General features: G+C 50.8%; 1 protein-coding gene across 2 annotated transcripts; it reads left to right on the forward strand.

Annotated features, from left to right (window-relative positions):
* On the forward strand, positions 1-13,899 carry ERGIC3 (ERGIC and golgi 3). Of its 2 annotated transcripts, XM_061437433.1 has the most exons (14): positions 1-145; positions 283-353; positions 467-554; positions 765-884; positions 5,874-5,967; positions 6,816-6,981; positions 7,128-7,185; positions 10,804-10,818; positions 11,492-11,523; positions 12,273-12,369; positions 12,446-12,510; positions 13,200-13,336; positions 13,413-13,468; positions 13,665-13,899. In XM_061437433.1, exons 1-14 carry the CDS (start codon positions 58-60, stop codon positions 13,742-13,744), a joined length of 1,167 nt encoding a protein of 388 aa, XP_061293417.1. In that variant the 5' UTR covers positions 1-57; the 3' UTR covers positions 13,745-13,899. The 2 variants fall into 2 exon arrangements, with proteins under 2 accessions (XP_061293417.1, XP_061293418.1); XM_061437434.1 differs by lacking the exon at positions 10,804-10,818 and having other exon boundaries at positions 3-145.
* The last annotated feature ends 114 nt before the right edge of the window (positions 13,900-14,013 follow it).

Raw genomic sequence — 14,013 nt, forward strand, 5'->3', positions numbered from 1 at the left:
CGGAAGCGGGAGGCTGCCGGGGCGGGCCCTCTGGCTTCCCCTTTCCGGCTGGTCCCCATGGAGGCGCTGGGGAAGCTGAAGCAGTTCGATGCCTATCCCAAGACTCTGGAGGACTTCCGGGTCAAGACCTGCGGGGGCGCCACGGGTAGGGCGTGGCGGGGTCGGGGTCGCGGGGAGTGGGGTGTCCTGGAGGTTGGCCGGGGCGCCTGGAACCTGTCCGGCCTGCTGGGGGCAGAGGGAGAGGGACAGAGGCCATTCTGACCCTCGCTCCCTGCCCTGCAGTGACCATTGTCAGTGGCCTTCTTATGCTACTATTGTTCCTGTCAGAGCTGCAGTATTACCTCACCACAGAGGTAAGGGGCGGGGCCTAGTAGGTGGGCGGGGCTTGGCATTATAGTGGTAGGAGCTTATGGAATGGGGCAAGAGAGGGTTGAGGTGAAATCTTACTAAGGTAGTCCTGCCCCAGGTGCATCCTGAACTCTACGTGGACAAGTCACGGGGGGATAAACTGAAGATCAACATCAATGTGCTCTTTCCGCACATGCCTTGTGCTTGTGAGTACCTCACCATGGGTGGGAATGGCAAGCCCCAGGGTTCTCAGATGGCTTCCAGGTTCACAGCTCCAGCCTTAGGTTCTGGACTGGACTCCAGGAGAGCCTCCTTCCCCTAGTCCACTGCCGCCCCAAAACAAGCTCAGCGTCCCCTTACTCTCCAAAACCCTTACCCTTAGGACACAGCCCTTTACCCTGACCTCCTGCTTCCAGATCTGAGCATCGATGCCATGGATGTGGCTGGGGAGCAGCAGCTGGATGTGGAGCACAACCTGTTCAAAAAACGGCTTGATAAGGATGGCTTTCCCGTGAGCTCAGAGGCAGAGCGTCATGGTAACTTGGGGGGAAGAGGCCAGATCTCAAATCCCAGAGCTGGACATGCCCAAGCCCTACCTTCTGGCAAGTGGGCTGTGACTGACTCAGTGATATGTGAAGCATCTAGGACCCAGAGGAGTCAAGTGGCTTTCCAAGGGTCCCCCAGCTATTAAGAGTCAGGGTGGGCTGAAATGCTGGCTTTTTAGCCTCTGTGTATTGAGGAGAGTACTCTACGTGGCTGTCATTCTAAGGTCCCGAATCCCTGCCTATTGTGGTTTAGTAACAGAAGTCGGAGGATGAGTCCTATGTGCCTTGGCGGAACTTCTATAGGTGGACCCAGGCTTCTCTGGCTGTCTACTTCCCTGTCCCACAGACTGACTTCAGCCCATAATGCTCTTCCCTCTTGGAATGCAGGAAGGCTTAAGTTTAAGTCTTTGTCCTTGAATTAGATTGCCTGAGTCTTTTGCAGTCCGTGCCCTTGGCTCTTAAAATGGTGATAAACAGTTGTACCTACCACATGGAATTGCAGGATCAAATGAAGTAATACATGTATAATGCCTAGTTTAGAGTGTTGTTCACTTTTAGCTTCCTTTCTTTTCTCTGTGTCCTCCCAGTGCCTCCATTAACTCAGTTTCCCTCCATAACAAAACCTTCCTGAAGGCTCTGATTTTTTCACACCTTAGAGATTGCTTTGTTGGTCAGCTTTATCATTTGTTCATTCAAATGTTGAACACCAGTAAAACAAATAGAATTTGCTTTAGGATTGGATATGGAGTCAAGGTCGATTCCAAGGCTTTGGTCTGAGTGAGTGAATGATTTAATGACCAGAGAAGGAAGAGGACTTTTGTGTATGGGTGGGAGAGGTGGGGGAATATATATATCTCCACTACTGTGTAACAAGTAACCCCAAAAGTTAGTGATTTAATTTAACAAACATTTGTTTTTGTCAGTTTCTGTGGGTCAGGAATTTGGGAGCAGCTTGGTTGGGTTGTTCTGACCATTGCAGTTGGCAACATGGAGGTCACTGGAAACTGAATAGAATAGTTTTGATACTGTTGGGGATGAAAATCTAATTACAGAGCAGAAAAGGAAATGGAGACATCAAGTATAGATAATCCTTCCGTGAGTTTAGCTGTAAGAGAAAGCAGAAAAGTGGGGTGGGGACTGGAAGAGAGTGCATGTGGGTTGGTTGGTTTGGTGTTGAGATTTAGCCAGGTCCTGTTGCTTCTGTCTTTTTAGTGGAGATTGAAAGCAAGGTCATTAGCTGAGAGTGGAGAAAGGGGAAGGGATTTTGGAAGCCTAAGGAGAGAGGAAAAGATATAAATTAGTCATCTCAGAGAATGGAAGAGTGAAAGGCATTAGTGAAAGGAAGTAGGATTGCCAGGCAGTCTTAAGGGAGGCACAGGAAGAAGTAGGCACAGAGAGTTGAACTCAGCTGGAAGGTGGGTTTTGCTATTCTTATACAATGAGGGGAGAGAGGAACAAGTGACTTGTGCTTGTGTGCAAGAGAAGAATTACAGCAGCGGACTAGAGATTTTTTTTCCAGCTTTGTGGCTGTGTACTTGCAATGTAGCATCATGTAAGTTCATGATGATTTACATACATATATATTGTAAGATGATTACTGTAGTAGGGTAACAGCCATTACCTCACAGTTACCTTTTTTGTATATGAGGTGAGAACATTTAAGATCTACTCTTAGCAACTTTCAACTTTACAACATCGTTAACTATAGTCCCCATGCTGTTAGATCCCCAGAACTTATTCATCTTATAAGTGAAAGTCTGTGCCCTTTGACCAACATTTCCCCATTTTCCCTACCCCTGAACCCCTGGCAGCCAACAATCTACTGTCTTTCTATGAATTTGTTATTTTTAGATTATATGTAAATGAGACCATAACAGTATTTGTCTTTCTCTGTCTCACTTATTTCACTTAATATGATATCCTCAGGTTCATCCATGTTGTTGAAAATGGTAGGATATTCTTCTTTTTAATGGCTGAATAATATTCCAATATATACACATACAGAGCTTCCCAGGTGGCCCAATGGTAAAGAATCCACCTGCCAATACAAGAGACACAAGAGACACAGGTTCGATCCTTCGGTCAGAAAGATCCCCTGGAGGAAGAAATGGCAACCACTCCATTGTCCTTGCCTGGAAAATTCTGTGAACAGAGGAGCTTGGTGGGCTACAGTCCATGGAGTCACAAAGAGTTGGACGTGACTGAATGACTAAGCACACACACCCACGTATACATATACATAATATATATTGGTTTGGGCAAAACCTTTGTTCAGGTTTCTCCATAAGATGTTCAGAATATATAATATTCCAATGTATTCCTATATATATGTTGGAACATTACATATATATACCATATATATGTATATAGCTCTGTATGTGTATAAATATGTGTGTGTGTATATATATATGCATACACACACTTACAGAGAGGCGCACAAGTCACAGTTTCTTTATCCATTCATTTGTTGATTGACTCATGTTGTTTTCACGTCTTGATTATTATGGATAGTACTACAGTAAACATGGGCTACAGATATCTCTTCAAGATGGTGATTTCTTTCTTTCTTTTTTGTATATATACCTAGAGATGGGGATTGCTGGGACATCTGGCAATTCTATTTTTAATTTTTTGAAGGACTTCCATATTGTTTTCCATAATCAGATCAGATCAGTCACTCAGTCGTGTCCGACTCTTTGCAACCCCATGAATCGCAGCACGCCAGGCCTCCCTGTCTATCACCAACTCCTGGAGTTCACTCAGACTCACGTCCATCGAGTCAGTGATGCCATCCAGCCATCTCATCCTCTGTCGTCCCCTTCTCCTCCTGCCCCCAATCCCTCCCAGCATCAGAGTCTTTTCCAGTGAGTCAACTCTTCGCATGAGGTGGCCAAAGTACTGGAGTTTCAGCTTCAGCATCATTCCTTCCAAAGAAATCCCAGGGCTGATCTCCTTCAGAACGGACTGGTTGGATCTCCTTGCAGTCCAAGGGACTCTCAAGAGTCTTCTCCAACACCACAGTTCAAAAGCATCAATTCTTCGGCGCTCAGCCTTCTTCACAGTCCAACTCTCACATCCATACGTGACCACTGGAAAAACCATAGCCTTGACTAGACGGACCTTTGTTGGCAAAGTAATGTCTCTGCTTTTGAATATGCTATCTAGGTTGGTCATAACTTTCCTTCCAAGGAGTAAGTGTCTTTTAATTTCATGGCTGCAGTCACCATCTGTAGTGATTTTGGAGCCCAGAAAAATAGTCTGACACTGTTTCCACTGTTTCCCATCTATTTCCCATGAAGTGGTGGGACCGGATGCCATAATGGCTATACCAGTTTACACTCCCACTAACAGTGCACAAGGGTTCCCTTTTCTCTGCTTTGTCGACAATGTTATTTTATTTTTTGTTTTTGTTTTTTCCAATAATAGCCATTCTAACAGATGTGAGGTGATACCTAGTGGTTTTGATTTGCATTTCCCCGATGATGAGTAACGTTGAGCACCTTTTCGTGTCCCTGTTGACCATCTGTATGTCTTCTTTTGAAAAATGTTTATTCAACTCCTTTGCCCATTTTTAATTGGACAAATTGGGTTTTTTGCTATTGAGTTATATCAGTTCCTCCAATGTTTTTGATATCCCTTATCAGAGATATTTTTTGTAAATATTTCCTTTGTTCCATAGGTTGCCCTTTCATTTTGTTAATAGTTTGTTTGCTGTGCAGAAGCTGTTTCTTTTGATGTAGTAGCACTTATTTCTTTTTGCTTTTGTTGCTTGTGCTTTTCGTGTTGTATCCAAAAAATCATTGCCAAGACCAGTATCAAGGAGTTCTTTCCCTATGTTTTCTTCCTAGGAGTTTTGCAGTATCAAGTTTTACATTTAAGTCTTTAATCCATTTTGAGTTAATTTTTGCAAGTGGTGTAAAATAGGGGTGTGATTTCCTTCTTTTGCATGTGAATATCTGTTTTTTCCAGCACCATTTAATAAGGAGGTAGTTCATTACCCATTTGAACCATAGAACTTAAATAAAGAGGGAAGTGAGAGTATGAAGGGGTGATATTGGTAACAAAGAATCGGTGGCTTCTGGGTACCAGAGAGAGCGAGCTGGAAAAAGAAGATAAGATTTAAGATTGGGATTATGACATTGAATTCTGGAAGGTTTGTGACCACTGGTAGTAACTGAGTATGGAAATGGCTGGTTGAGGATGGTTGACAAAAATAAAAAGATTACTGGAGGACTAAAAGTCAGGGTTCTGAATATTGAAACCGCCAGTTACAGTGAGGTAGTTAAAGGCGGGGAGCCAGGTGCAGAGAGAGCAGTCTGAGAGGCACCAGGGCGAGGGGTTAGGGCTTACACTTGGGGTTCAGCACTGAACTCTGCCGCTTACAGTGTTGCATTGGCGAAATCACTTTTCACTCTGAGCCTCAGCACCTTCTCAGTACTGTGGGGATAGTAACCTCCACCTTCACAGAGTCGTGTGGGGTTGAAAAGAGACTGTGTAAAGTACAGCGACCTGTATTCAGCTAATCTTTGGTATTCACTTTTATTGTTTTATTGCTATTACCTTTTATTAAAAGAAATACAACATGTGTGGAAATGCTTAGTGTCTGACACATACATAGTATGCATTATGTAAATATTAGGTATTACAATGTTTATTATTCCTAAGCCACAGGCCAGAGGGCCCATGCAAGGGTTGTGCTGTGCCTAGTCCCTTAGCCATGTCTGACTCTTTGTCATCCCACGGACTATAGCCCTCTAGGCTCCTCTGTCCATGTGGATTCTCTAGGCAATAATACTGAAGTGGGTTGCCATGCCCTCCTCCAGGGGATCTTCCTAACCCAGGCATCAAACCCAGGTCTCCCTCATTGCAGGCAGATTCTTTACTGTCTAAGCCACCAGGGAAGTCCATGCGAGGGTTAGGGGTAGCGATTTCACTGCGCCTGCCCCTGGCTCATGGCCCTGCCTCTTGCCTTCCCCTTAGAGCTCGGGAAAGTCGAGGTGAAGGTGTTTGACCCTGATTCCCTGGACCCTGATCGCTGTGAGAGCTGCTATGGTGCTGAGATGGAAGACATCAAGTGAGCCAGGGTCAGGGGGTCAAGCTGGGGGGTGGGGAGCAGGGCTCCCATCAGGTGCTTTTTGTCAGTCATCCCCAGCCTCTGTTGGATGCCGTGTGTGTGTGTGTGTGTGTGTGTGTGTGTGTGTGTTTGGTCTTGGCCAAGAATTTAGATGGCATGGGCTATGTGCCCTGATCACTGATCCCAGGTCAGGTGTCAGGCTCAAGAGCTGGGGACGAGGTCAAAGTGATCCTTGTTCTGGCTCAGTGGTAGTCTCTGGAGTCCAGCTGCCTGGGTTCCACCTATGTGTCCTTGGGCCAAACTACATAATCCTTGTGAAGGGGGTGAAAGGACGCCTTTCTCAGAAGACTTACCTAGGGAATAAATGTATTTTCTATGTACGGCACTGAGATTGGAAGGCTCAGCCTGGGCTCTTAAGCCTTCCTTATGTGGCAGCTGCTGTTTTGTTTCTCAGGCCCTGACCCCTGAGAGACCCCTGGTTCAGCAGGTCTAGGGTAGAGCCTGGGAGTATGCATTTACAATCTTTTAATTGAGGTAAAATATACGTGACATGAAATGTACCATTTTGACTGTTTTCATATGTGCCATCTGGTAGTGTTAACTACATGCATAGCCCTGTGTGGCCATCACCATGATCCGGTCTAAAACTTCTCATCACCCCAAACAGAATGGGAGTATGTATGTTTCAACAGCCCTGCTGCCGCTGAGGAAACATACCTGGAGGACGCTGGATGATCAAAGATGAGGCTGGGGGAGGCTTTGTTAGTGGGCGGCACTGTCTTGTTTCCCAAGGTGCCAGCACTTTTCGGGTGCCTCTCTGACGCTCCCCCCGCACCTCCCCTCTTCAGGTGCTGTAACTCCTGTGAGGACGTGCGGGAGGCATATCGCCGTCGAGGCTGGGCCTTCAAGAACCCGGACACCATTGAGCAGTGCCGGCGGGAGGGCTTCAGCCAGAAAATGCAGGAGCAGAAGAACGAAGGCTGCCAGGTGTACGGCTTCCTGGAGGTCAACAAGGTACAGGAGGACCCGAGGCGGGACAGGCCAGCTGGGCTGTGGGTGGGCCCCAGTCCACTGTGACTCGAGGGCACACTTGCCCTCAGGGGACAAAGGACAAAGGGAAAGGAGGAAACGCTGGAGGATGAGCGGGCATCTCCCCCCAGGTGGCCGGAAACTTCCACTTTGCCCCCGGGAAGAGCTTCCAGCAGTCCCACGTGCACGGTAAGCGCCCCAGAGCAGCCGGCACACCTGGCGAGTTGGAGGGCCCCTTCCCCTGCCTGATGCACTTCTGTCTTGGCCCAGAGCAGAGCCTCGTCTCAGGGCAGTGGTTTGGTAAACGGTTAAGGGCACACGCCAAGGAGCCAGACTGTCTGGCTTCAGAGTTCAGTCTTAGACCTTCCAGGTTATCTGCAACTTTGGGAAAGTTCCTTTACTTTTTTAGCTTCAGTTTCCTCCTTTCTAAAGTGGCGATGATAGTACTTATCTCCTACGCTGTTTGGGCAGGTTTAAGATGACAGCAGGGAACCTGGCGTGTGGTAGGTACTTGTTCCAGTGGCAGCCCCAGCGTCAAGTAACCCGCGTGTGAGACTTTGACGGAAGCAGAGCCGGTTTGGAACCCAGGTTCTGCCGCTCTCAGGCTGTGTTGAATTGGGACATATTGAGCCCTACTCGGTTTCTTCTTCTGTAAAATGGGCCTGAAATAGTACTTGCCTTACAGTGTTGTTCACAAGGATGAATAAATGGAGATTTATTCTCATTCCTTTTTTCATTCATTCATTCACTAGATGCTTAGTAATCACCTATCGTGATTGTCTTGTCATGTGCTAGTCCAGGTGCTAAGGATACAGCAGCAATCCAAACAAAATCCCTGCCCTCAGAACATTCTAGTAAAGAAAGAGACAGTCAACAAGTACATATAAAGATATGGTATATCAAGAATGTATTTAAGCAACTCAAACCCAATAAAGCCAGGATAAGAATGATTGACGTGAGAGGCTTGGGTGAGATGGTATGTGTGTGTGCTGTTCCATGGAGGATGTCAGGGAAGACTGATGGGTAACATCTGAGTGAAGATCTGAAGTGAGTACAGGGCCTGGCCATGTGGATGACTGTGGGGAAATGTTTCAAATAGAATGAGTGAGTGAAGTCACTCAGTCGTGTTTGACTCTTTGTGACCCCATGGACTGTAGCCCATCAGGCTCCTCCATCCATGGAATTTTCTAGGCAAGAGTACTGGAGTGGGTTGCCATTTCCTTCTCAAATAGAATAGCGAATGTAAATCCCTAGAATAGCGAATGCAGGAATGTGCTTGGTGAACTCAGGGTGCAGGGAGGAAGTTAGGGTGACTGGAGCACGGTGAGCTGAGCTGCATGGTTAGGAAATAGGTGAGGGAGGTAACAGGGCCCTGTCGTGTAGGGCCCGGGAGGGCATTGCAGGGACTTGGGCTTTTACTTTGCGTGAGATGGGAGGGTGTTGTAGGGCTCTGAGGAAGTTTCATGTGATCTGACTTAACTTTGACTTAACTCTGACAGGCAGCATTTTGCTTCATTAAGGAGACTGTTGGGTTGTGGGTGAGGGGGCAGAGTGGGCAAGAGAGGCCAGTTAGGAGGCTGTCGCAGTTCTCAGTCAAGGCACCCGATTTTGGGGGCTGGGCTGGAGTGGGGGTGGAGGTGGTGAGAAGTGACCGTGGATATTTCAAAGGTAGAGCTGAGAGGGGTTGCCAACAGATGAGAAGGTGAGGAAAAGAGGAGTAAAGATGACTCTGTAGGATGAAGTTACTATTTAGTGAGAAGGGGAGGCTCAGAGGAACAGGTTTAGACGGTTGGAGTGAGAACATGAAGCCGCCTTTGATATTTTCAGACCAATGGGATATCACCCCAGATGTCAAGTAAGCAATTGGCCACTCCAAGTCTGGAGTTCAGGAGAGAGGTCTGGCCTAGGGATACACATGTTGGAGTCATCTGTGTGTTTAAAACCATGAGACTGGATGAGTCACCTTTCAGATGGAGGTGAGGGTAGATGTAGAGGAGGAGAGTTCAGGGGTCTAAGCGCCGGGCCCCCGAAATTAGAGGACAGAAGGAAGCAGCAGCGGAGACACTGGGGAGGTGAGAGTGTGACCCGGAGGGTGATATCCTGAAAGCTAAGGGGCGGATGTGTCTCCAGAACTCTGTCGGGTGCTTCTGGATGTCAGGTAGAATGACCGTGGCGTGTCTAATGCGGCAGTGGTCATTGTGACCCGAACAGAGTAGTTTGGGCCGGGAAGCACCCACTGCGTGGTTCAGGAGGGCGTGTGAGAGGAGCTGCAGGCGGTGAACAGAGGCAGCCCTTGTGGGGCTTGCTCTCAAGGGGAAGGGGAGAGGGGCCCGTCGCTGGAGAGAATGGAAGTCAGGCAGGAGTTTTGTAAGACGTGTGGTGTAGCCATGTGTCAACATGCTGTCGGAAATTGCCTAGTGGAGAGAACAGAAGTGATGCCCTGTAGCCGAGAGGGACATTTGCTGGAGTGAAGTCCTTGAGAAGGAAAAGGAAGACAATGTAATGCCTTAGAGGTGTAGAAAGTCCCAATTTGGCAACAGGAGGGAAGGCGGACCTGCATAGGTACAGGTCGGTTGGCAGCAGAGTGACATGGAAATCATCAGGAGTTGTGACAGGGCCATTGTCTAAGACAGTGTGACAGCGAGTGGCCAAAACTCTTGGGCGCCAGTGTGAGAGAACTGACTGGTGGTTCTGTGTGGGTTTCCAGGCGATTCAAACAAATGGGGATGGAAGGTGGTGCAGTGCCATGAGCTGCAGACCTGAGATTTTTAGGGAAAATCAAGGGAAATGAAGTGATCTAGAAATGGCATTGAGGAGCAAGGAGGACCTCTGTTAGGCCAGGAAGGAGGATAGGTGTGGGAGAGAAGGAGTCACTGCTTGGGGGCTGCAAGGGCAAGCCGGGCTGTGGCCAAAGTGTGAGCAGGAGGGAGGTGTGGAGGTTGGAGATGTTGGGGTTTTGCTGATGAGTAACAGGATGTGTGGAAGGACCTAGAAGGGATGGGAGTCAGGACTGTACTCGAGGACATACAGAGCCACATGGTGGTAAGAGTCCAGGGAAGAGATGACCCGGCAGTCCTGAGCTGCCTGGTAACAAAGGACAGAAGTAACGGGCTTGGTGAAGATGGCCTCGCTGGTCTTCACAGTGGTCTGCAGGGATACGCCTGAACGCTGGGGCAGGCAGGTGCATCTGGAGGGGCCAGGGAAGGTGGTCTCACTGGGGTTGTAGGAAGACGATTAATGTGGCTCTGTGGGCATAGGGCCTGTGGGCACTCAGTGAGAGGTGACCCATCTCTGCCTCTCCGTCTGGCTGTTGTCAGAGCAGGGAGCCCAGGGCAAAGGGTCCGCCATACCCTCGAGGGATATTCGAAACACAGAGCTACAGATGCCCAAGGCCAGAGGCTGAACTGAAGGCCTGGAAGCTAGTTTCTGACATCATGTTGATTTAGGGGAGGAGAGGGGAAGATTGTAAAGTTTATCTTAGATCCTACCTGGTCTTCAGAGGGCACCAAGGCTCAGAGAGAACACGTAACCTGCCCAAGGTCACACAGCTAGGGAAGTGACCCTCTGGGCTCTAGGTCTTTTGTTCTTTCTAGGCGACCACAGTTCTGCCCAAGCCCCCTTGCACTCTTCTCTGGCCAGGGGAGGGGACTGGGAGGAGGCCTGTTAGCTGAGTCCAGACCCCGCTACTGAGGCAGGAACATCTGGTCCTCCCTTCTACCACGTGTCCAGCTCTGTGGTTCTCACTGTGAAGCTTTGAATCTTTTTTCTCTTCCTCCCTTCTCTCTCCTTCTCTCCCCCATGCTGCAGTACACGCTGTGGAGAGTAAGTGGCCCTACCCCCAGGGAAGCCAAGCCCCCATTTCTGGGGCAGCCTGTCCTCCCAAGAAGAGGGGTGGGTGTGGGTGGGCCTGGGTGGGGGGCCTTCTCTGGCCTGACGGCTGGGTGACTATAACTAGCGGTAAGTGTATCCATTAGCTGGGATTCCTTGTAGCAGGAGGGATCAGGGTTCAAGGGCAGGAGGAATTTGTTCTGGAACAGGAGGTGTAGGGTGCCTGCTGGGCTCCCTTTGGTGGCTTGAGGGTGGGAGCAGAGGAGGCCTGGAAAGAATTTAGACCACATTCTTAAGTCCCACCTCGCTTTGGGGTTCAGTGACTGGCCCATCGGCTCTAGTCCTGAAAGACCTGAGTCAATGGGCTTTATCTCCTGAGATGCAGGGCCTCGGGCCTTGGTGGGAGCAGAGGTCTGGAGTGGTGCCCATGAAGGGCTCCCTGCACATGCGAGGGAAGAAGTGGGCCCTGTAGAGGGCATGAACTCTCACCTCTCATGCAGGCCCACAGCAGGCCCTCTGGCTGCCCTCAAGCAGGGCCGGGTTGGTGAGTGATTGAGGGGTGGAAGACGAGCCAGGCAGGTCATGGTCCAGCAGGAGGAGTGGGGAGGCCCAAGCAAGGGTCTGGAGAGCCTGCTCCCCTGCTGACACCTTCTCCCTTCTCTCCTAGTCCACGACCTGCAGAGCTTCGGCCTCGACAACGTACGTACCAGGTGGAAACCATGGAGGGTGGATGGAGGTGGAGGTCTAGTCGCTGCCTTCATTCTCTGTAGAGACATCCTGGGATGGGGGAGCAGATACAGAACAATGAACCACGGTCTGACGGGTGCAGTGTGAGGATCACTGCTGTGACTTTTGAACTGAGACCTGCATAGGCTGGAGATGGGGGATGAGCTTGGACAAGAGCATCCGGGCAGAGGGAGCCTGGAGTGAGGTCAGGGGCACTTCTGAGGAAAAACAGGGTTGTGTGGTTGGTTGAGGATGAGCCTGGAGGGCTGACAGCCCATGTGCTATTCAGGGGAGTCTGTGTCTTTCCTGAGCAGTGGGAGGCTGTTGGCCTACTTCAAGCAGGGTCATAATGGAATCAGATTTGCATAGTTTTTAAAAGATCCCTCTAGTGGCTGTTGACTCAACAGGAGCAGAACAGGGGAGGGAGCTGGGAGATCCAGGGCCCCTTCAGCCTAGGCGACCAAGAGTGTGTGCTGTGATTGTCTCACGTGTGGGTGCAGCCACAACCTCAAACTCTGCAGCCCCATGAGCCCCCAGACCCTGAGGAAGGAGTTCCTAGGTGGGGGTTGGGAGTGTCTGTCTCAGGCAGGTTCTCCAAGGGAAGACCCATCTCCGCACACCCACTCCCCAGACCCAGGTGCCCCTGTGTGAAAAGCCTTTGAGAGGGTGGGGCCTGTTGGGCCCTCAGGTGCTCGGAGGCCCAGGGCTGGTGTTGCTTGCAGATCAACATGACCCACTACATCCGGCACCTGTCATTTGGGGAGGACTACCCGGGCATTGTGAACCCCCTGGACCACACCAATGTCACGGCACCCCAAGGTACCAGCCCGGGAGGTAGCCCCCAGCGGCCCAAGCCCTGCTCGCACCCACGCCCAGTGCCCTCTTCTCCCCACAGCCTCCATGATGTTTCAGTATTTTGTGAAGGTGGTGCCCACAGTGTACATGAAGGTAGACGGAGAGGTGAGTCCGAGGGGGCCCAGACTTCAGGGCACCCTCTGGTGCCAAGCCCGTGAATTCCTTCAACCTGGGAAGTGACGTCCTGCTCTTACCCCATATGACGGGTGACAGGCTGAGGCTCGGAGGGGGTGGGTGATTTGCCCCATAGCTAGAGCTCAGGCCCCAGGCTGTCAGATTTCAGAGCACTTTTTCTACTTGCCGTCCACTCCTCCCGTGTACACTGTCCGCCTCTCTGTCCCCCACAGTCTGCCCTGGGCCAGGGGCTAGCCAGGCTGACCCTTCCATGCCCCTCCCTCCTGTCTCTCCTGTGGCCTGTGGAGCAGCATCTCTGCAGACGGGTAGAATGTGTGAGGACTGAGTGGAGAGGATGCCAGGCCTAGCATTGCCCGGGGTTCACGGTGCAGCCTTGAAGAGTTGCTATTCTCCCCAGCTAAGAGGGTCCACCATGCGGAGCTGGGATTGGTAACCCGTAAAGAGCTGGTGACTGGAGGGAAAGCGGGGATGGTCAGGCTGCACGAGAGCGTTGAGGTGGTCCCCGGGCCTTGCGGTGTTTGATTCCAGCACGGGGCCTCACTTTCTCCTCCACACAGTCAAGGCACTGCCAAACCAGGGCCCGGAGCAGCGGGTAGGACTGCGGGGTTGGGAGCCAGGTCACAGACCTGGCCCTGGTCCAGTCTCCCCTCCTGTGCCAGGTGCTGAGGACAAATCAGTTCTCTGTGACTAGACATGAGAAGGTCGCCAACGGGCTGATGGGCGATCAGGGGCTTCCCGGCGTCTTCGTGCTGTACGAGCTCTCGCCCATGATGGTGAAGTTGACAGAGAAGCACAGGTGAGGGCCGGGGAAGGGAGGGGCCTGGGCCTGCAGGGAGCAGGGTGCCTGCTGACCTCCCCTGCCCTTCCGCCAGGTCCTTCACACACTTCCTGACCGGCGTGTGCGCCATCATCGGGGGCATGTTCACAGGTCAGAAGCTGTGGGGTGTCTGTCTGGGGTTGAGGGCGTGGTGGGGAGTGGAAAGCTTGACACCCCCTCCGCCCAATCGGGTTTTGGTGGAGGGAGGAGGGGCACTTGAAGGGCCCCTGGCCAGTCAGGTGACAAGGCCTGGAGGTCAAACCAAGGGCCCACCTGGGCCAGTGCCAGCCTTTGTCTCTCTCCCCAGTGGCCGGACTCATCGACTCTCTCATCTACCACTCAGCTCGAGCCATCCAGAAGAAAATTGATCTAGGGAAGACAACATAGTTGTCTGTCTCCCCACCCCTCCCCTCTTTTTCCTGTTTCTCTTTGACTTTGGGGTCATTTTCCCAGCCTCTTCTTACCCTACTCCCCCACCCCACCCCCATTCAAAGAGGCAGTTGCAGCTCCCGGTTGTTGGTAAATCTATTGATTGTGATATACTCGCTGGTCTCAGTGTGGTTCTTGGGTCTCGCTGGAGTGTGGGAACAACCCCTCATTGCAGCCAGTTACTGAAGGCAGTCAGGACTAGCAGATCAGAGCAGGTGGCTCTGGGA

Source organism: Bos javanicus, chromosome 13, assembly GCF_032452875.1.
Source record: "Bos javanicus breed banteng chromosome 13, ARS-OSU_banteng_1.0, whole genome shotgun sequence".
Lineage (NCBI taxonomy): Eukaryota > Metazoa > Chordata > Mammalia > Artiodactyla > Bovidae > Bos > Bos javanicus.

Excerpts from the sequence above, each read along its gene's own strand:
- ERGIC3 (XM_061437433.1), top strand. The coding sequence starts at position 58 with ATGGAGGCGCTGGGGAAGCTGAAGCAGTTCGATGCCTATCCCAAGACT. Across the intron at positions 11,524-12,272 it reads AGAGCTTCGGCCTCGACAAC|ATCAACATGACCCACTACAT; the intron begins GTACGTACCAGG and ends TGTTGCTTGCAG. Across the intron at positions 12,511-13,199 it reads ACATGAAGGTAGACGGAGAG|GTGCTGAGGACAAATCAGTT; the intron begins GTGAGTCCGAGG and ends CTCCTGTGCCAG.